The sequence below is a fragment of the Macrobrachium nipponense genome, chromosome 23 (assembly GCF_015104395.2).
Source record: "Macrobrachium nipponense isolate FS-2020 chromosome 23, ASM1510439v2, whole genome shotgun sequence".
Taxonomy (NCBI): Eukaryota; Metazoa; Arthropoda; class Malacostraca; order Decapoda; family Palaemonidae; genus Macrobrachium; species Macrobrachium nipponense.
The window spans coordinates 67,589,457-67,613,177 of record NC_061090.1 but is presented as its reverse complement, the minus strand read 5'-3'; the positions used below and the strand labels follow the sequence as shown (position 1 = coordinate 67,613,177).

The 23,721-nt window shown below is 42.1% G+C and overlaps 1 protein-coding gene across 4 annotated transcripts in view; it reads right to left on the bottom strand.

The window, feature by feature from the left end:
* LOC135201490 (striatin-like) overlaps positions 1–23,721 on the bottom strand; it is a 131,787-nt gene that overhangs the window by 73,319 nt on the left and 34,747 nt on the right. For all 4 annotated transcript variants that reach the window (XM_064230472.1, XM_064230480.1, XM_064230488.1 and 1 more), the window contains exons 5-7: positions 5,930–6,047; positions 2,243–2,321; positions 1,576–1,661 (exon numbers count right to left, since the gene is read on the bottom strand). In XM_064230472.1, coding sequence (XP_064086542.1) covers positions 1,576–1,661; positions 2,243–2,321; positions 5,930–6,047 — 283 coding nt within the window. The remainder of the gene's footprint in view (positions 1–1,575; positions 1,662–2,242; positions 2,322–5,929; positions 6,048–23,721) is intronic.

Below are 23,721 nucleotides of genomic sequence, written 5' to 3'. Positions count from 1 at the left end.
ATGGTCATAACAGCTCAGAAGGTATAATTATCACTAACCAGCATAAATCACAGCCACTGACTGTCTGCAGATGGGAGACTGACAGTGGAAAAGACTACTATTCACATTGTATACACTCCACAAATCATGCCTCCTACAATGATATCTTTTCTATCCCAATGGAGCTTGTGTAGCTACACAACTGATCAGCTATTACAAGTCCCAAGGAAAAAGTGTCTGGAGACCCTATTCTACCATATCACCACAATTCCCAGATTGTCAATGAACATATGAATGAATGAGTGAATCATGAAATTTGGGATGAAAATTGAGAAGGTGATCTCCATCCTGATGCAGCACTACCTTCAAGAATGCCTGAGTTAGGCAGTCTTTGAATTACAAGCAAATCTCTAGTGGTGAGTCCAAATGATTCTTGTGATTGTACTTCCACTGCGAGTATCAGTTCAATATCAATGTCAGCCCTTAACATAAATGGCAGGATGAAAAAAAACCACAAAATTTTGATAAAATCATAATTACAAGTAATATACACACTAATTACTTCTACATTTTTTACTTGGAACAATCACACCCATATAAACTCTTAGTTTAAGTTTTTATGCTTCAGATGAAACTGAATAGTATAAGCCAACTCCTCTACACAGGCAACACAATTACCAAGTCTGGCAACACAATTACCAAGTCTATTTCCAAAAATAAGTATAATGGTTTTAAATAATAAAAACTATAGGCAAAAAGTATGAAAGAAAGACAAAACCGTTGTACGAAATGTCAAAAGGACATTGGAAAATTTATCCATGATCCTATACCAGGCTTGTATTTGAAAAAAAGTTTAAGTGAAGGTAATACCGTTAATGAACAAAGAACTAGCCTCCATTATTGATACAGACAGACATCTTAGTTGTGCATCAAGAAGGATATGGTTTTATTGCAGCACTGTATAAATGATCAAGTGCAGTTACTGAAATGCATGAAGGATCAACAAAAATGGTTGAGAATGTACCTGCAATGCGTATTGTAGATTCCTGAGACTAAGATGAAGTTCCTTTGAAAAAAGTTAGACATGGCTGCTCTAAACTCTGATAATCTTCAGGAAACAAAATACTCCACTACAAAAGAACACCTAATGAAAAATCCAAGTTGTATCACAATACACATAATTGAAAATGGCTTCCTAAATTTACTCTGTAACACCAAATCAATACATACTGAGATACTATACACCAAGTTTACTTCCACACATCAATTTGACTGAACTTAATTAATAACAAAAAGTAACCCTCAAGAAAAACCCGGTGACAACTCATCATCAACAGCCAACAAGAAGACTCACATCATGCCAAAAAATAAGCGCTTGTGTTCACTGACCACAGGCAAAACCCTACACAATCAAACCCAGCATAAGGTAACTAAACAAATAAATAAATAAATAAAATAAATAAAAATCCTCAAACATTGGGTGGTAGTGAAGAATTGACTGATGATGGAAAAAGCATTTAAAAACCCAATCGTCTGTGTAAGAAAAACTGTACATCAAATTTCCTAAAATTCCCAAAACAAGAGTTAACTGCTTACCACCTTGGGTTTAGGACCCTTTATTCTATGTAAATCATCATCTTCTTCTGGCTCTTCTACATCATCATCGTCATCCATTTCCATACCTGTAGAAGTAAAAATAAATGCAAAATATTTATGGAACATTAAAGTTACTTTAATTACTTAGGGGTTGATTGAAAAATATATATTACATACAGACCAGTTAATCTATATAGAAATTAAACTACCTCAACAATGTTAGGTTTGGAACATAAGACTAAAAGTTTACAAGGGCCACAACTAACTCATTCAAATTTTCCTCAAAGTTTAAAAACAAATTACTATACCAACAGTTTAAGGGGGATGCCAAAAGATCCTTAACTGTCCTTGGTCTACAGGTGTGGCTACTGTTTGAAGCTAATTAATACAGTAATAGCAAACACTATGTAGTTCTTTACCCAAATACATGACCACTATAAATAAGACTGACTGACTGACTGCAATAGAGTATTAAGAATCTATGGATGTTCAAAGCTACTTTAAAATATGACACAAGGTTTATTCTATTTCAAACTTATCAATATCTTCCACATTTAACTTTTATTATAAAATATTCTAAATTAAAAAATCAGTTGAGCCAAGTTGTAAGTTTCTTCCAATTGGTAAAATTGAGTGGGCAAAAAAATGCAGTAAACAAAGAACCTACCTTCCTGCTGCAAAAAGTCAAAATTGTCCATGACCGCTTTCTCTGCATCCCTAATCTGTGCCTCTAAAGTAGATGGTTGCTGTAGGATAAAAGAAAAGATATTTTCTTACATCATGACTGTTAGCACAAATGTTATGCTGTATAATAATTTAAATTTATAAATTTTCTTTCCATAAATGATGAGAGTATACTATTTTAATTTTCAATTCACATACCCAAGCCAAACAAGCCTATAATCCTTTGGCTTACCGGTAACATAAACAACATCTTGACTTACCAATGATGGACATAGACATCAAACCCCCCCCCCAAAAAAAAAAAGAGCAATAAAATAAAACTCTTTATTCCAACCTACGCAAGAATTTTTTTTTTTTCAAGCATGTAGAAGGGTGATGTGAAGTGACACCACAAGGGACAGTGAATGAGTTTACATCTCATTCAAAGGCCCACAAGGCAGTAATGTTGTTCAGTCTTGTCACACTTGTGAAAGGATAAGCATCCCATGTTCACCTATGACACAAAAAATTTTCTATTTCCACTATTTTTGATGGAAATTTCTTCATTTTTTCACAATTATTCTGTATATATTACAGATATATTTGAAAATCTCAACATAAATAGTGTGAATGTGAAAGTGAGTGTAATAGCAAGACAGGTGATGCTGCTCATCGTAAGGTGAATGTTGGCACATTTACCTCAGCGAGTAAACATTACAACATGGTAGGCTGAATGTTAGCACATAAACGTTGCAACTTATTACTCACTAAATATCAAGAACATAGTTCCGCCCCTAGTAACTATGAAACTGAAACTAATGAAGATGACTTGCATAAGTCTAAAGATGAGTACAGGAGAGACTGATTTGGGAGGACCCTAGTGTATATGTGAGGGATGTGACCAACTCAGGGGTTGATGAGAAGTAAGGAGGAGTTAAAAGTGATGTTATTAATGTAGTGATGCTAGTGCTGATGAATATATAGGAGAATGCATGGTTCATTATCTGTCACAGAGTAAGTATGGCTGCACAAGTGGACAAGGGAGGGGGAACAAAGCAGAGCAAGGTACCGTCTTGTGATGGATGGGGAGCCCTAATTGCCATGTGATCCAACTCCCCGTTGTCCATCCATTCAGTGCCATTCCAAGGACATGTGTGTAACAACAACCCCTTCTTGGTTTCCTCCAGCTGCTTGTTACTCTCAATTTTCTCAAGTATTTGATGACTGGAACAAATATGTATCACAGTTCTACGGATGCAGTTGAAGATGGGGACCACGTATTCATGGCACAGGTGTAACATTACCGATACTCACACAACCTAGGGTTAGGCATATTCATGGGGAAATTCCATTTGCCTTAGGAACAGGACTATTGGTCAACAGACCTCTGTGTACCACACACTGCCCAGCACATTATCTCATACAACAGGGATAGGCAAACTGGCAATTATCTCCACAATTGAAAGGCAGTGCCAATGTCCATAGAAGTCGACACTCCCAGAAAATTGACAAGTAAGGTATCAAGTTTTGTTTCTTAAGCAAGGCTGAAAGCAGATACGTACATCTTGAACTTTCCATTACTGTGGTGTTACATGCACTTCATGATACAGGCTCCCCCTAGTTATCATCGGCAGGGGTTCTGTTCCCAAATGTGTGACGATAACTAAAAATCACAGGGAACTGAAAATCAGCGATAACAGTGTCAATCCCCTGTTATTGGTGTCAAGCAGAGTTTGGTGTATCTCAGCGCCAAAAATCCAGTCGATGTTGTCGCTAGACAAGCGCCATAATATTGGATTGCCAATAACTAGTGAGTGCTTGTACGTACTGTGTCAGGACTTTTGGCACTAAGTTTGAATAAAGAATCCTTTTTACAATTCTGTCACCTCGTCTGAGGAACTTTTAGAGCAAGGCATACAAGAGGAGAATCTAAATCATTGTAGTCTCTTGCACTTCCCGGGGTGCCTTGGAACGTGCTGGACTACTGCCGCAAAGGGAATACCTTCGTGGTGTGTTGGCAGGACACTCGCCTCATCAGTATGACCACAGATGCTGATGGTGTGGAAGTTGAGGAATACATGCACCACAAGGGACTGCGAAAGCAAACCAAGTAGGTATTGCAAACAACATCTCTGCAATGTCCACGTGTGGTACAACAGCACCTAAATAAAGTACACGAGAGGTGCCGATAGATTTGAGCAAATTATCAAATACACCAGCTTCACTCACAGGATGCCAAGAGGACAAATAAGCTGCTGCTTTATTTCGTTCAGTTATTACTGCAGATTGTACTCTACCTGAAGAACATTAGGGATGCATGGAAACTGACTCTGCTGGAATTCCACAGGATGGCCCAAGATGCAATGATCTAATTCACCATTGACGATTGACTTGCTAGAGGCAGTGAACTCCCTCGTGCTTCTCACTGCCTATTAATGAGCAGGGGTGCATTTCCCCTCCTGCCTGCATGATGATGCTGACAGTATCAATCTTGATGACCCTGTTGAGTTGGAGGGAGATGATGATGGCAACAATAAGGCCAACTCCTCCAGAACACACCATCAACTATGGAGGGGCCAAGAACCTGGGATCCTTCTGGATGTCCAAAGACAGCATTGCTTTGACGTGTCTTCAAACAACTAATGACAGCAGGGAGACAGAAAAGCTGCTGTGTGTACTCAAGGAGTGGCAAAAGGAGGGACACTGCTTCAAGAGGTACCACACCCTCAAGAGGTACTGGTCATAGTATACATAAATTTTGGAGGTATGTGTCATGACATTGCATAGTACATTCATTCAGCTACAAAATGGATCAAAACTGAGCATTCCATTAAAATTATTGGAGCCATGCACTGCTGAACAAAAAACCAGATAAGTTTTTTGTGCATATCAAATGAGTAATTGTCACCTTTTTACAGGAAATGTGATGCTCCTTGTCTTTAAGTTTTTCACATTTCTCTTATTATAATTACACATTTTTTATACTGCAATAATAAGGTCATTTATCTGGATGTATTCTTGTGCAAAGCCAAAACTCTACTACATATACTTTTTCGACAAATTCTGAAGGTAAATACAAAAATTTCCCATACCTCCTGACTTTTATTCATTTCAGAAAGATTTTTTATGTCATTGTATAGAGCATTCAATCAGCTGGAAAATTAATCAAAATTGAGCAATCTAACATGAAATCTGTCGTACTTTTTGTGCACTTATTACTGAAGTCACTACCATATCCCACAGACATCACTATTTATAAGGACCAAAAGACAAAGGGTTAAAATGCTTCGGTATTCAATGTACTCAATACAATGTAATTTTTTATTTAAAGTATTTATAAATTTCCTCTGAATCCAGTTTCTATTTCTGAAGATGAGACCTATTCATATGGAACAAGCCCAAATGGGCCATTGACGAAATTCAAGCTTTCAAAGCATATGGTGTTCATTAGGAAGAAGTAAGATGAGGTAAAAGGAAATACAGAAAGAAGAGATACCACTTATAAAAGAAAATTTTTTTTATAATAAACTAACACATAAAAATATAAAAATGTATTATTGCACCTTCGATTGAACTTCTAAAGTTTCAATAAATACAGTAACTTAACATACATACAAAACCATTTTTTTTATATCAAAGTAACCAATCTAGTGTTAAGGAACCTGACAGCAAAATGCTCTAAATTCCTTACTTTTTTATTATAACACCGATTGGGATCAGGCGCTCGCTTCGTCGTATCAGAACCATTCATGGCCGGCGTGTTGTTATGGTTTTCTTCATTTTCGCCTCCAGAAATGCCTAATAATGACCTGCCAAAAACAAATATATAAAAATACAGACACCAGAATTATAAAATAATGATGGAACTAACCAAAGCACAATACATATAAGAATTCTCAATACATACTTCAAAGTTTGCCCTTCCAAAGGCCAAAATATTATATGAACCCTCTGAAGACTAAGTGTGACTCATCAGCAACCTCTAATTTATACAGACACTACCCAAGTTACAACAGACTCAACTTAACTATCCGATCTTAACAAGTTTTTTATCAATATTAAAAAAAAAACCATCGCCAACTTAAGGGAGCCTCTGACTCAATAAGGCCACATTATAATTAAATGCTTCATTCTACCTTATAGCCTAAGAGATCACTTCAAATTTTTACCACCAATATGACAACTACTACTGAAAAAGTACAAGTTGGGAAATTAATAGATTTGACCTTTAAGTTCATATTTTTTTGTTGAAAAATTTTTAATTTTCAAAAAATGGCAAAAAAAAAAAAAAATTGGATCAGACATCTTGGGGACAATAAAAGAAAAAATTATTGCTCATTTCTTTATAATTATGAAACTACGCCAGTTATAGAGGTGATTTTTGCACTAGAACTATTTTGTCATATATACAGTAGACCCTTGACTCATCCAGAACGCATTGACCCCGCTTACAACTCGCTCCCCACCCGACCAAAATTATAGGTAAAAGAATTTCACCCTTGACCTACGAACTAACTTTGAGATACGAACAAAAAAAAATGCGGAAAATAAAAATTCTGTTTTGGGTCATGAACTAATTTTGAGACATGAACATTTGAAAAATGCTGGAAATTTCTGGAAAATAACAATTCACTTTGTTTCACAAACTAATTTTTAGACACAAACATTTGAAAAATGCGCGAAATCGCCCAGCACAACAACGTGAGAGCGTTTGAGTTGCCATGGGAAACAGCCATCCTCCAGCCGCCCACGCACGGCGTCACCCACGCATCGCTCTTTGTCTCATCTCATTGTGTACAAGACGTTCGTCAATTCGCTTAGCATTTTTTGCGCTAAAACTTGTGATTTTCTTCATAAGTGGGCCCTAAGCAAAGAAATGAAGAGTGGTGGTGAAAGTAAGAAAGTGAAGAGTGATGGTGAGAAGAGGGTGCAGAGGAAGATAACCATTGAAATAAAGAAAGAAATTATAGAAAAGTTTGAACGTGGTGTTCGCGTGACGATATCGCAAGTGAGTACAAGATGGCCAAGTCGACAATTTCGACAATTTTGAAAAACAAGGATGCCATTAAAGAAGCAAATGTTGCGAAGGGAGTGACAGTTACTAACCAAGATGAGATCGCAAACCCTCGAAGAGGCAGAAAAAATAATTTTGAAGTGGGTACATGAGAAACAGATGGCAGGTGATAGTGTTAAACGAGCCGATCATCTGCGAGAAAGCTCGGCAAGTGTATCAGAGTTTGCTGAAGGAAACTCCTTCTACTAGTGCCACGCCAGATTGATTTTTAAGGCTAGTAAAGGGTGGTTTGATAACTTCAAGAAAAGAACTGGAATTCACTCGTAATTAGGCATGGTGGAGGCTGCTAGCGCAGACAAGGCTGCTGCTGAGGCATCGTGACTGAGTTTGCCGAGTTCGTGGAGGCCGAAGGATACGTCGCTCAACAGATTTTCAATTGTGATGAAACGGGCCTCTTCTGGAAGAAGATGCCCAACAGGACATTTATCACCCAAGAAGAGAAGGCGCTCCCAGGCCACAAGCCAATGAAGGATTAGGCTTACGCTTTTGTTATGCTCAAACGCAAGTGGCGACTTGAAACTAAAGCCGCTACTTGTCTACCATTCAAATAACCCGCTGCCTTTAAGCAGCACAACGTAAATAAGGCCAGACTGCCTGTAATGTGGAGGGCCAATACAAAAGCATGGGTGACACGGAACTTGTTTATGGAGTGGATTGATGAAGTGTTTGCGCCGACCGTGAGTCAGTACCTAACAGAGAACAAGCTACCCTGCGAGTGCCTTCTGATCATGGATAATGCCCCGGCACACCCTTCGTACTTGGCTGACTGCAGTGAACATGACTTCATTCAGTTCAAGTTCCTTCCACCCAACACGACCTCTGTTCTCCAGCCCATGGACCAACAAGTCATTAGCAATTTTGCGCTATTCTCCAGATCTTCCTGTAACTGAAGAGACAAAATTAACCTTAAAGAATTTTGGAAGAAGCACTTTAATGTTTTTCACTGCATAACCCTCATTGATAACGCATGGACTGAAGTTACGTACCGCACATTAAATTCTGCGTGGCGAAAACAAAAACTTTGGCCCCAGTGCGTAACTGTCCGTGACTTTGAGGGCTTCGATGCAGAGATTGTGCAAGAAATTGTGTCCATGGGCAACAGTATGGGTCTACAGTTCAACGACGAAGATGTTGAAGAATTGGTCGCTGAACATTCAGAAGATTTGACTGCGGACGAACTTGTTTTTCAACAACAAAGAGCAGCAGGAGCAACTTGCTCGGGAGCAATCAACTGACGAAGAGGAGGCTGGGAGGAAGTTACAGATGTCAGCAGTGATGTGATAAAAGCCGCATTGGAAAAGTGGAATGATGTCCAGTGCTTCCTTGAATTGTATCATCCGGACAAAATTGTTACGAACAGGATCGTGAATATGCTCAATGAAAATTTAATGAGCCATTTCAGAAAGTTATGCAAGGAAGGAAAAGGCAACAGACATTGGATAAGTTTGTGATTAAACATTCACCAAAAAAACCTAGAAGAGTTGAATCTCCGGAACGAGATCTCCCCGACCTGGATGGGGGAGGGTCTTCCTTCCGCACAATAACCTCCTCCCCACCCACCACCCTCCTCTTCTCTTGTCCGTCAAGCCAGAAGTCTCGCCAGTCATAGTAAGTGTTCACTTTACAAAACGTTTTTATAGTTGTTAGTTTACCATTTTAAATTATATTATTAGATATATTCAGGTTTTTTTACACTGACTTTTACATTATCTGTGTAAAATAAGGCAAATATACTAATATATATTGGTTTCGTAGGGGGTCGAGAACCAATTAATATTATTCCCATTAAACCTTTGGGGATGGGGAAATTGCTCCAGATCACGAACATTTGGAACAACGACCAAGGTCTAGGAACGGATTGTGTTCGTGAGTCAAGGGTCTACTGTATTTTCATTGTCTATAACCCTTTAACGCCGATTGGACATATTAAATGTCGACGAAAATTGTCTGTCAGGTGCCGAACCGACGTACGAAACGTCGACGAAATTTTTTTTAAAATTTTGCGGAAAAATTGTTAAAGGCCTACTAGGCAAAAACTTTGAATCACACGCCTTGGGGGATGCTGGGAGTTCACGGATCAAGCTGTTGTTTTGTACCCAGGCACGCAAGCGCAAATTTCTTTCTTCTCGCACTAAAAAGCATCAGCGACACATCTCAGAAATTATTTTGTCACTTTGACATAATTTTTGCACCAATTTATATTAGCCGTTACATAGTTTTACAGTATAAGATATGCGTTTTATTATGAACATATGATAATAATATATAAGGTAAAAATGGTTTTATTACATTTACGCTTCGTCGCCGATCGCAAACAACAATACGATAATCTATGACAATTATCAGTTGTATGACTGCAGTTTTCAGAGAAGTTGATTACATTATACCAAAACAATAATGAAGTTCAAATTGAAAAGTAATGTTTTCCTAAATGTTATTACTACTGTAATTACACTACTACTATTAACATTTCTAAAAGGTTAAGAATGGCAAAGGTGCTGTTAAGTGTAACTCAATGTTTACATTTCTGCTGGCCGTTCAACTACAAGTTGATGTCAATGATGTAGAATTATTCCATGAATAGGCTATAATATTATGAAGATATGCCAATAATATATAAGGTGAGAATGGTTTTATTTCCTTTATTGTCAGTTAATATAATGTGAATCTGTTCATGCATTTGCTGGTTATCGGAACCGGACGAGGCTTAGCCTACAACGGACAAGCCATCGATGCTGCGATTCATACCAGTGATATAGTAGATTGAGAAGTGGTCCGAGGAAAAACCCGTGATTAACTGAATTCGTGATTGCTGATCCGTGACTAAGCGAGGCCCCACTGTATATATGAAAATGTGTGCAATTTCATGTAGAATACAACAGTAAACAACCCATGGTTGTAGCTTTTATCAGTTTTGAAATATTTTTATATAAATAATGATAAGTGCCAAAATTTCAACCTTGGGTTAATTTTTGACTCTACCGAAATGGTCGAAAAACGCAATTGTAAGCTAAAACTCTTATATTCTAGTAATATTCAATCATTTACCTTCATTTTACAACAAATTGGAAGTCTCTAGCACAATATTTTGATTTATAGTTATTAAAAAACCTTTTTCCTTACGTCCGCGCGGTAACTCTTCAGAAAAAATCAGAAATTTTTTCGTCCAATTGTCGTAATGTTTGCACAGTCTTATATTAGCCGTTACATAAAGTTTTATATATGGAAATGTGCGCAATTCCATGTAGAATACAACAAAAAACAAACCATGGTTGTAGCTTTTATCAGTTTTGAAATATTTTCATATAAATAACGATAAGTGCCAATATTTCAACCTTCGGTCAACTTTAATTCAACCGAAATGGTTGAAAACCACAATTGTAAGCTGAAAACCTTACATTCTAGTAATGCTCAATCATTTACCTTTATTTTGCAACAAATTTGAAGTCTCTAGCACAATATTTCAATTTATGGTGAATTTTAGAAAAAAAAAACTTTACGTCCGCGAGGTAACTGCCGAAATCATAAATTTTTTGGTCCGATTTTCGTAATGTTTGCACAGTTTTATATTAGCTATTAAATAGTTTTATATATGAAAATGTGCGCAATTTCATGTAGAATACAACAAAAAAACAACCCATGGTTGTAGCTTTTATCAGTTTTGAAATATTTTCATATAAATAACGATGTGCCAAAATTTCAACCTTCGGTCAACTTTGACTCGACCAAGATGGTCGAAAAACGCAACTGTAAGCTAAAACTATTACATTCTAGTAATATTCAATCATTTGCCTTTATTTTGCAACAAATTGGAAGTCTTTAGCAGAATTTTTCGATTTATGGTGAATTTATGAAAAAAACTTTTTCCTTATGTCTGAGCAGTAACTCTTCAGAAAAAATCTGAAATTTTTTTGTCCGATTGTCGTAATGTTTGCACCATTTTAAATTAGCCCTTACATAAAGTTTTATATATGAAAATGTGCACAATTTCATGTAGAATACAACAAAAAAACAACCCATGGTTGTAGCTTTTAACAGTTTTGAAATATTTTCATATAAATAACGATATAGAAAAAATTCAACCTTCAGTCAACTTTAACTCAACCTAAATGGTCGAAAACTGCAATTGTAAGCTACAACACTTACAGTCGAGTAATATTCAATCAATTACCTTCATTTTGCAATGAACGGGAAGTCTCTAGCACAATATTTCGATTTATGGTGAATTTTTGAAAAATGATATTATGATACAATAAAGTTTTGTACATACTTACCCGGCAGATATACATAAACTTATAGTCTCCGACGTCCCGACGGAATTCAAAACTCGCGGTACACGCGACAGGTAGGTCAGGTGATCAGCCCTCTCCCGCTGCTGGGTGGCGGGACTAGGAACCATTCCCGTTTTCTAATCAGATTTTCTCTTCCACCTGTCTCCTGAGGGGAGGCTGGGCGGGCCATTAATCGTATATATCTGCCGGGTATGTACAAAACTTTATTGTATCATAACAATATCATTTTTGTACATGCAACTTCCCCGGCAGATATATACTTAGCTGATTGGCACCCTTGGTGGAGGGTAAGAGATAGCTAAATACTATATATATAATAAAAAACAGGAAAACAACATATGTTGTAGGTATAAAGAAAAAACCATGGTTCCTACCTGGATGGGCAGAAGACTTCATGGATACTGTCTATGAGTCTGCTTGCCTCAAGAGCTTCAGTGAGAATGAGACCTGTGACTGATAGCCCTTCTGGATCTTGTCAATGGGGGCTAGCCCACTTACTTGACAGAGCCTTGTCTTGGATTGTGCCAATGGGGGCTGACCCCCTTACATGGCAGAGCCTTCCCCTGTATCATATCAATGAGGACTAACCCTCTTACATGACAGAGCTTTAGGTACCAAAATACAACAAGGAGCACAACAGCCAATCCCGACCACCTGACCACACTAACACTGTTAGAACTAAGATTTGAAAGGGGTACACTTCCAACACCCTCTTCCAATCAACCATAAAAACACATCACTAACCAATAAAATACCTAACATAAACTGTCCCAGCAACGAATCCGCAGATACGTACGCTCCAAGAGAGAAACACTTATCATAAGTCACCCGAACGTCTATCAAACAATGGGATGCAAAAACTGAATTACACCTCCAGTAGGTAGACTCAACAAGAGTCTGGAGAGACAACTTTTTGTGAAATGCCAAAGAGGTAGCGATGGCTCTCACCTTATGAGCTTTTACTCTTAGGAGCTTGAGGAGCTCGTCTTCACAGGATACATGAGCTTCTCTAATTACATCCTTGATGAAGAAAGCTTGGGCATTCTTAGAAATGGCTCTCTTCGGGTCTCTAACTGAGCACCATAGACTCTCCACATTACCTCCAAGTTGTTTCTTCCTCTCAAGGTAGAATTTGAGGATCCTGACTACACACACAGTCCTCTCTAAATCTCTTCCTGCAAGCGAAGACAGTCCCTTAACCTCGAACGTTCTTGGCCATGGTTTAGAAGGGTTCTCATTCTTTGCTAGGAAAAGGGGTTTGAAGGAACAGATTGCAGCGTCCTTCTTGAACCCAACTGTGCCTTCCAAAGCTTGCAGTTTGCTTATCCTCTTAGCTGAGGCAAGAGCAAAGAGAAACAAAGACTTCCTGGTCAAGTCTCTGAAAGAGGCTGTATGCTGAGGTTCGAATTTATTAGACATCAAAAATCTTAGGACACATCCAGGTTCCAACTGGGTGGGCTAGCAGTCTTGGTCTTCGAGGTTTCAAAAGACCTGATTAGGTCATGGAGATCTCTGTCTTCTGCAATATTCAGGCCTCTATGCCTGAAGACAGAGGAAAGCATACTCCTATAACCTTTCATTGTGGAGACAGCAAGCTTGCACTTCTCTCTCAAGTAAAGGAGGAAGTCAGCTATGTCTGTCACAGAGGTACTGGAAGAGGATACCTTCTGGGCCCTGCTCCATCTTCGAAACACCTCCCACTTCGACTGGTAGACGCGTAAAGTCAAGGATCTCCTGGCTTTTGCAATAGCCTTTGCAGCTCCGCATGAAAAACCCCTCGCTCTGACAAGTCCTTCGATAGTCTGAAGGCAGTCAGACTGAGAGCGGGGAGGTTTTTGTGGTATCTGTCGAAGTGGGGCTGTTTGAGAAGATCGCTCCTGAGTGGAAATGACCTCGGAAAATCTATCATCCATTCCAGTACCTCTGTGCACCAATCTTGAGTTGGCCAGAACGGGGCGATGAGGGTCAGTTTTGCTCCTTCCGCTGAGACAAACTTCCTCATTACTTCCCCTAAGATCTTGAATGGGGGAAAAGCGTACGCATCGATTCCCGACCAGTCTAGAAGCAGACCATCTACTGCTACTGCCCTTGGGTCTGAGATTGGAGAGCAGTAGTTCTCCAGTCTCGCATTCCAATGTGTCGCAAACAGGTCTAGGTTTGGTCTTCCCCAGAGGTTCCAAAGTCTGTTGCACACTTCTGGATGCAGAGTCCATTCCGTGGGAAGGACTTGATCTTTTCTGCTCAGAAGATCTGCCCTCACATTCCTTTCTCCTTGGATGAACCTGGTAAGGAGAGTGATGTTCCTCTCCTTGGTCCATAGAAGCAACTCCCTTGCTTTCTCGTATAGGGAGAAGGAGTGAGTTCCTCCCTGCTTTCTGATGTAAGCTAGGGCTGTGGTATTGTCGGAGTTCACTTGCAACACCGATCCTGTGATCTGAGACTCGAAGTGAAGGAGTGCCAGATGAACCGCTGCCAACTCCTTTTTGTTGATGTGCCAGGACACCTGTTCCCCTCTCCAGGTGCCTGACACTTCTCTCGCACCTAGAATTGCTCCCCAGCCCAACTCCGAGGCGTCTGAAAATAACACTAGGCGAGGGCTCGGTATATGAAGAGAGACGCCTTGGTTGAGTCTGTTTGGGTCTAACCACCAACAGAGATCCTCCTTTATCTTCTCTGAGAGATGGAAGGAGTCCGATAGGTCTTGGGACTTCTGATACCCAATTCTCCCTCAGGTAAAACTGCAGGGGTCTTAGGTGAAGCCTTCCTAAAGAAATGAACTGCTCCATCGAGGAAAGGGTCCCCAGAAGACTCATCCAATCCCTCGCGGAACAATGTTCTTTCTCTAGGAAAGCTGCCCCTTTCTGTAAACAGTGATCTCGTCTTTCCTGGGATGGAAACACTTGAAAACCGCGAGAATCCATCAGAATCCCCAGATAGACAATGCTTTGCTGGGGAATCATCTGGGACTTCTCGAGGTTTACTAACAGTCCTAAGGACTGGGCTAGCTTCAACGTCATAGTCAAGTCCTCCAGACAGCAATCTTTTGACTGGGCACGAATCAACCAGTCGTCCAGATACAATGAGATCCTTACTCCCTCCAAATGTAGCCAATGTACTACATTTTTCATTAGGCCCGTGAACACTTGCGAGGCTGTTGAAAGCCCGAAGCACAGAGCACGAAACTGAAAAACCTTCTCTCGTACCATGAACCTGAGGTACTTCCTGGATGAAGGGTGAATTGGAACATGGAAATACGCATCCTGAAGGTCCAAGGACACCTTCCAGTCCCCTGGACAAAGGGCTGCAAGGACAGAGGATGTCGTCTCTATCGCGAACTTTGTCTTTATTACAAATAAATTCAGCGCGCTCACATCCAAGACTGGTCTCAACCCTCCTGAGGTTTTTGGCACTAAAAACAGCCGGTTGTAAAACCCTAGGGAATGGAGCTCTCGTACCCTTTCTATGGCCTCCTTGTCCAGCATCTGTTCTACCAACTGTAGAAGGGCTTGGTTCCGTAAAGGATCTCTGTATCTTGCTGTTAACTCCCTTGGAGTTGTCATCAAGGGAGGTTTCTCCCTGAAGGGGATTAGGTATCCTCTCTCGAGGATAGAGAGGGACCAGGCGTCCGCCCCTCTCTGTGCCCAGACTTTGGAAAACTTTAAAAGTCTGGCACCTACTGTAGTCTGGAGGACTCTTGTCTCACTGGGTTTTCGAGAAAGATCTTCTCGATCTTCCTCTCCTCTCTGGCTTTCTGCTCCTAAGAGAGGCTCTAGGAGCAGTCCTTCCTCGAAAGGGCTGTTGGAAGGGAATCTTCTCCCTCTTGGTCATCGGGACCGCAGGTTTCAATCTTTTGGGCAATTGGGCCAAAAGATCCTGAGTGGCCTTCTCAGATAAGGACCTAGAGATGTCCTTAACTGTCTCCTGCGAGAAAAGGTGGCTCGACAGGGGCGAATACAGCAGAGCGGATCTCTGGAGAGGCGACACGGACTTAGCCAGGAAGGAGCTGTAAACTGCCCTTTTCTTATAGATGCCCGATCCGAAGAGGGACGCAATCTCTGTGGAGCTGTCCATTACAGCTTTGTCCAAACAGGACAAGACGCTGGCTAACGCGTCCATATTTACGAAGTCCGGGTCCTGAGCTCTCTTGGCCAGAGGTCCTAGGGACCAATCCATGAAGTTGAAAACTTCTAAAGTGCAAAACAGGCCCTTGAGGAGATGGTTTATCTCGCACATCCCCCAAGAAGCCTTCGCCGAAAGTAGTGAGCGCCTTCTCGAAGAGTCCACTAGTGATGAGAAATCCGCATCGGCTGACAAAGGAAGACCCAATCCCATGGGCTCTTTGGTGTCATACCAGATACCTGGCTTCCCTGCAAGCTTGGAAGGAGAGCAGGAAAAGACAGTCTTTCCTGCTTCCTTCTTAGAAAGAAGCCAGCTCTCTACGCCCTTAATCGCTTTCCTCATAGAAAGGGTAGGGCGCATCCTGACGAAGGAGGGGGACTTTGACAGCTTAGTGCTCGAAAGCAGCGATCCTGGGGAAGAGGTCCGCCGGGCGAAGAGAGTCTCCGAACTCCTGAAGCAGTAGAGCTGCGAGTCTATTATAGTCTGAGACGCCAGCGTCTTTAGGGTATTCCTCCTCTGAAACCTCTTCCAACATAGCAGCTGGAGAAGAAAGCTTCCTAGGAGAAGGACTCCTAGTAGGAGAGGCGCTTTTCTCCTTAGCAGAATGCTTGGAAGGGGAACACTGTCTACTTCCAATGTGGGTCCTGTAAGGCGAAGTAGCTGCTTCCGCTTGAGGGTGCTTGGTAGAAGTAGGACGCCTGCTGCTAAGATCCTGGAGCTTCCCAGGCTCTTGGCGCCTGACAGGAGAGGCGCTTGCGTCTTAAAGGGCGCCTGAAAGGAGTAGGGCGCCTACTATGTACTAGGCTCTTGTCAGGCTCTTGGCGCCTGCCAGGAGAGGCGCTTGCGTCCCGTAGGGAGCGCCTGGGAGGAGTAATGCGCCTGGAAGAAGTAAGGCACCTGCCCTGATCCTGGCGCCTGACAGGAGAGGCGCTTGCATCCCTTAGAGGGTGCCTAGAAGGGGAAATGCGCCTGCCAAGATCCTGGCGCCTGCTAGGAGAGGCTCTTGAGTCCCATCGAGGGCGCCTGGAAGGAGAGAGGTGTTTACTGCTCTCTCTGATCCTACAAGGATCGAGGAGCCTCTCAGGCTCCTGGCGCCTGCAAGGAGAGGAGCTTCTGTCCCTTGGAGAGCGCCTGGAAGGAGAACGGGGCCTGCTGCTTCCGTGTATGTTGCGCTGCTCCTGGCACCTGCCAGGAGAAGAGCTTGAGTCCCTTACAGTGCGTCTTGAAGTATCAAGGAGTTTACTGTTAGCTCGGATACCGTCCGCATCTAGGAGGCTCTCAGGCTCCTGGCCCCTGTCAGGAGAGGCGCTTGCGCCCCGCGACACACTCCTAGAAGGTCGCTTAGAAGAGGAGAGGTGCTTACTCGACGAAGAGCGCCTGGCAGGAGTAGACGATCGTCCGTGACGAGTGGAGGAATTAGCCGCAGAAAGCTTTGCTGGAGTGGAGCACCTTCCAGGAGAGGGGCGCCTGCTAGAGTCCGAGCGTAGGCTAGAAGGAGGTCTCTTAAAAGAGCTCTTGACCGGTAGGGAGACATCCTTCCTGCGAGATGTGCCCTTGGAAAACGAGCCGACTAGTGCCGACAACTGCTCTTGAAGGCCTACCAGGAACTTCTTCGTAAAAGAACGTACTCCTTCCGGAGAGGACTCAGGAGATCTCAGAGCTCTCTTCTTCTGCGAAGGAGAATACTCAGGGAAGGGCTCTGGGCTGGAGTCTAAGGCGGCTTCCAGGCTCTCTTCAGAGGGCGCGACTTCGTCACGGAGCTCCAACCACGCCTAGGTGAGGACGAATCGGAGTCGGAAAAGCACTTCCTTAGGATGCTTTTTCTGTAGCTATCCAAGGCAGCCTGGGACGAATCTACAGGATCTGCCGAAGGGACGCCTGACCGTTGGGGATACTCTACATCCTCCTTGCAGCTGTCGACATTCCTCCTCCCCTGGTCTTGGGAGTCTGGAAGAGGTCTAGGCCTAGGGGCAATGCGGAGCCGGTCAGACGCCCCCTCCACTGCACTGGGGACACTGCACAAATCACTGTCCTTACCTTTGCTTTCCATAGCTCGTAACTGAGATTGCAAGTTATGGATAGATGCTTTCATTGTAGCCATCTCCGAAGACGAATCTTTGGGTTCGCTGCAGGGGGAAGGGGCTGAAACCATATTAGAGGCAGGAGAAACTATGTTAGAGTTAGGATCTACCTCCTGATCAAGAGAGCAGGACCTACTGGAGCTTCTGACGGAAGCCTTCCTGACTCTATCTTTCTCCAATTTCCTAATATAAGCAGCCAAATTCTTCCTTTCTTGCTCGGTCAAACTTTCACACTCAACACAGGTGTTATAGACAGAGCATTCATTCCCCCGACATTTTACACAAATAGTGTGAGGGTCTACTGAAGCTTTCGGCAACCTCACCTTACACTCCTCTTTCATACACACACTGAACACAGGTGTAACGTCAGACATACTGAAGAAAATTCTAATCCAAAATCCAAAAACGGTCCACAAAAGCATATGCCAAAGCCAAAGATCAAATACGTCACCAAAGGACAATCCAGAAAAGATCCTCAGCAAGCGAGAAAGAATTTCAATGCAGGAGGAACCAACAACGATGTTGTCAGAACCGGCGACGAGAAAATCTGATTAGAAAACAGGAATGGTTCCTAGTCCCGCCACCCAGCGGCGGGAGAGGGGTGATCACCTGACCTACCTGTCGCGTGTGCCACGAGTTTTTAATTCTGTCGGGACGTAGGAGACTATAGCTAAATATATATCTGCCGGGTAAGTTGCATGTACAAAACAGCTTTTTTTTGCGTGATAATATTTTCTGTGTTGCTTTGATAGTTTTACAATTTGTTATATACCAAAATCATTGTAATTTAGTGTACAATACAACGAAAAAATAATTAACTCATTAGCTTTAACCGTTTTGCTCACAGTGCGATTTGTATACAATTATATATGAAATTTTTTTCCGTGCTGTCATATATTCCAATATTTACATATGATAATGATTTTTTTTTCATTTCTGATGGTTGCATACTAGACTTCAGGCAATGACAATAAAAAGGAGCCAAATTGAACTCTTAATCTTGAAAATGAAGCGTGCTGTGATTTTTTAAAAAAAATATTGTTATGATACAATAAAGTTTTATACATACTTACCTGGCAGATATATACATAGCTATTACTCCGTCGTCCGACAGAAATTCGAATTTCGCGGCACACGCGGCAGGTAGGTCAGGTGATCTACCCCCCCGCGGGAATAGGAACCATACCCGTTTTCTAATTCATATTTTTTCTTCCAGCTGTCTCCTGAGGGGAGGCTGGGTGGGCCATTTAATTGTATATATCTGCCAGGTAAGTATGTATAAAACTTTATTGTATCATAACAATATCATTTTTATACATTCAACTTACCTGTCAGATATATACATAGCTGATTCACACCATTGGTGGAGGGTAAAAGACAGCTATTACTGAATAGACAGGTAAACAACATACGTTGTAGGTAATAAATAAATAAAACCTTGGTTCCTATGTGTTTAGACGAAGGGTCGACTTCCTAGCTATTGCTAGTAGTCTGCTTCTTCTCAAGAGCCTCAGCGAGGATGTGACCTATGGCTAAGAGTTCTTGTAGATCTGTCAATGGGGTCTTATCCACTTACTTGACAGAATCTAGTGGTCATTGTCAATGGGGGGTCTTATCCAACTTACATGACAATACACCAATGCCTATTGGCATAATTTAAGGAGCACAACACCGATCCCGATCACCTGATCCTAACACAAGGGTTTGTGCTTAATTTGAAGAGAGCTATCCCCAAACTCATTTCAAATAACCCCAGAAAATAATACACTTATGTTAAAATAAAAAATAAAAAAAATTTTAATTCACTAGTTAAGGATCAGTGTTGGCTCCTATCCCACCCCAGCAACGCATCCGTGGACACGTATAACAGAGAGAAGGATCTCTCATAGGCCCACTTGATCTCCTTCGTGCAAAGAGAAGTCAACACAGAGTTGCATCTCCCGTTATTACAGCTAATATGACTCTCACGACATATTGTTATGGAAAGAACAAGAATTGTTAAAAGCTCGCACTTCAAGCGCTTTTAATTCTTAGCTGTTGAAGGAAAACATCAAGTTACTCAAGAAGTGCTTTAGAAATTCCACTCTTCCAAAGAAGACCAGGGCTTTCTTTGCAACAGATCTCTTCTGGATGAAGCCCAGAGCCTGGAGTTGCGCCATGGCTGGAGGCCGCCTCAGCCCCTGGCTTGGCGCCTCGCCCCTGGGGCTGGCACCTCGTCCCTTGGCTGGCGCCCTCGCGCCTGCCTTGGCGTTCTCGCGCCTGCCTGGCGTTCGTCGCACCTGGCTGGTGCCTCGCGCCAGCCTGGCGCCTCGCGCCTGCCTGCGCCTTCGCGCCTGCCTGGCGCCTCGCGCCTGCCTGGCGTCTCGCGCCTGCCTGGCGTCTCGCGCCTGGCTGGCGCCTCGCGTCTGGCTGGTGCTTCGCTTGCCTGGCGCCTCGCGCCTGGCTGACTTCTCCCCACTTGCAGGAGATTCGAGCTTGTTAAGTCTCGATGAAAACTGGCGATGTCCACCTCGGACACTTTATTTGCCTGATTTATTCGCCTCTAGCGCATCTGCGCCAGATTAGAGGCCTACTCCTTCTCCTCATCAGACAATGACAGTGTTTATTTGGACTGTCTTGCTCTGGCGTCTTTACGCCTGTTTGGCATTTGGCGCCTGATTGGCGCTACATTGTCCGAAAGTCTGAACATCCACAATCGTTTATCAGGAGAAAGGAAAAGGGTGGAAGAAATTCTTTCACTTTGAGCTTATGGCCTCTGCAACAAGGGGAGGTAATTTTTAGTCGGCTACATCCAGTAGACGATAGGAAATCTAATAGTCCGAGAGACCAGTCTTCTCCGAGGAGGATCATACTTGATACTTCAGTTGCTAACGAGCACTTCCTACATGTTGACGAGTTCTCTCGTTGCAAAATCTTCCCTATCCTTGCACGAAGGCAGGGAAAGAGCCTGGAAGTTTTAAGGAGACTCTGAGCTGTATTGGGAGGATTCCCGATTTCTATCTCTTTTAAACATATCTCTTCGAACCTTCTGGAAGTAGTTTTGAGCCCTCATCGTATTCCAAAGACTCTGTCAGCAAACGTTAAAACCTTATCTTCTTTTGGTAGATAAACGTAAAATTACATTGCCTGGACAACGAATCCTTTATCTGAAAGCGTTGATCCAGGAATAAAAGGTTATAGTTCTTTTGCCAAACATACCATGCTGGCAGGAACCCATTGCCGAGTCTTTCTAGAATTTGATTCCAGATTCCAAGCCCAAAATCTCACTCGTCCTTTTGGTCGATTAGTACCAAGAGAAACATTGATGAGGAGCAGTTCCATCTTGTCAGAACACGGAATCTGAGGCCCAAATAGGATCCCATTGTAACTATAAGATCTCCAAGTCTTGTCGTATAGAGGTATTGTGTAAGATCCCCCGAAGATCTTAATGCTCTGCTGAGTCTCCAATTCCCTTTATAGAGACAGAGTATAGCCTTTTACTGCGTTCTTTGATAGCAGATATATACAAAGGTAATTCTTCCCTCTGAAAGGGAAGAAAAAAAAAACCGCTATGTGGTTCACAGAGGTATCGGAAGAGGACAGTTTCCTCATTCCCTCAAGCACGATCTGCAGTAATTATATATCTTATCCATGACTACTGTCATTTTGTTTACCTTGAAACATCCTCTCATTCATGTCCACTTCTGTCAGTCTGCACGCAGACAGACTCAGAGTGGAGAGGTTGTTAAGGTCCATTTAAAATAGATGCTGAAAGAATATTCAGACTGTCTTGGAAAAGACTTCCAAAAACCTGCTGTGAGAAGAACGTGACCTCTGAGAATCCAACCTCTCTAAGTCTAAAATGAGGCATAACATATATCCTCTCTTTCTTTGACGCCCTTTGTCTTACATTCTGTAAAGAGTTTATCTTTTAGGGGAAAAAGACTAAATTTTATTCCCCTTTCTATAACATAAAGATGGTGTATATTGCTACCTCTCTACTTATATTCTTTCTTCCTGTCCTCGTGCCTGGGCAACGAGAGAATGGAAAAATTCTATCATCGTTATTCTGCAAAACAAATTATTATTATCCTATTCTCCTACTAACTGATCCAGGATCGAGGAGAATCATTCAAGATTCCTATCCTAGGACATCAGGCCGTAATGTACGGTTCAGATACTTGAAAGAGCCTCTCACCCAATACTGAGAGCTCCTACGAGTCTTTTCCAGTACCAAAAACATTACAAGGTCTCCCTTGTTATATGTTTACAATAGGAGTAGGATAATATACCATCCTGTTAATAACAATGAAAGAGGAGAAAGAGGAGCTGCATGGTTCAAGGGACTAGCCGAAACGTGCAATAAAAGGGGTTGCCAAGGTCTTTCTAAAAACCTGCACCCAGATTAACTTATGAGTCCGATATATTTTCTATCACTTGTCTCATAAGGTTGAGGAAAGCGAGAGACCTCTAAAGATATCAGTTCTCTTCACCATGTAAAGGTCTATAAAGCAGAAGAACCCACTTATCCTGACACGTACTACGTTTGCCTGTGCGATATCTAGAATAATTGTCAGTAGAGGGTTGATCTGGCAAAAAGAGTTTCTCCCAAAACAACTCCTCTTGCCAGGAAAGAAGTCGCTCACGCGACCACTATATTACCTGACATGAGAAGTCTGTTCTTGTTAGAGACTTCCGCAATTTCAGTTAATCCTGACAAGGGCCACGGCCGCTGTGCGACAACTTGTGTCCCTGTCAGGAAAAAACTGATCTGTGTCAGTTCTCAAAGAGGAAACTCTTGGAAAGTCTATCTCCAAATACTGAGAAATTGGAGATCCTGATGTCTTGCGCCTGGCTGGCGCTTCGCGCCTGGCTGACGCCTCGCGCCTGGCTGACGCCTCGCGCCTGGCTGGCGCCTCGCGCCTGGTTGGCGCCTATCACCTGGTTAAAGCCTGGCTGGAGCCTTTATGGCCTTTTACTCGCAACCTTGGTCAGGAAATCTCTATATCAAAATAAGAAGAGGTGCTGTAAGAATCCTATAATTCTACAGTACTTCCATAGTTGGATGTTTCTTCTCAATTTTCCTCTAATACGAGTATATCGGAAGGGGAATTATTCTTTCTTGAACGAGAAGGACCACTCCAGTCGAGGGACTGAGTAACTTCCCAGCTCTATGTAGGAAAGCATAATTTGCTCTAAGGTATATATATTAACTAATTATTTTCTAGTTAGAGCCAGGCGTCTGGCTGGCGCTTATGATTCCTTATGGCATGGTTTGAGGAAAAGGAAGCAGTCTACAGGAAGACTGTTCGTCTTCTTCTTGCTAAGAGATCTATGAAGAAGACTTCTCGCAGGTTCTCACAACTCTTTGCAATAAATGTTAGACATACTTTAACAGTTATTATCGTCGATCGAGGTTCTCACGGACTCGCAAATTCTTGCATTGCTTTTATTTAATAACTCGCTCAAACGAGAAATATTTTGGATGGTGCTCTAGGCTTATTGCACCAAGCTGGCGCAATTTGCGCCAGGGTGGCGCAACCTGCGCCAGGCCGGCGCAACCCGCGCCAGGGTGGCGCATCTGCGCCAGGCTGGCGCCTCCTACTAATTATCTTTATGTTATGTGCCAGAACATCTGTGTCTTTATGGTACCCGACATCCTTTCATATGTTAATTCCGTTCTTATGAAAAACTTTTATATACGTAGTATAATCCATTCAGGGAAACCATTTCCCACTAAAAGAATGTTTCCCATCCGACTCATACAACTTCTGCGCAATATCCGATTCTAAATACGGTTGTGTCCTTTTTCGAAAGACTTAAACCATTACCGTAGTCTTGAAGTGAATCTCTATTACATCTCTCTTCTCACTAAGTATGTATTCTAATAAGCCATGCTTTCGTAAGTATGAGTGCATTAAATAATATCATGTTCTGC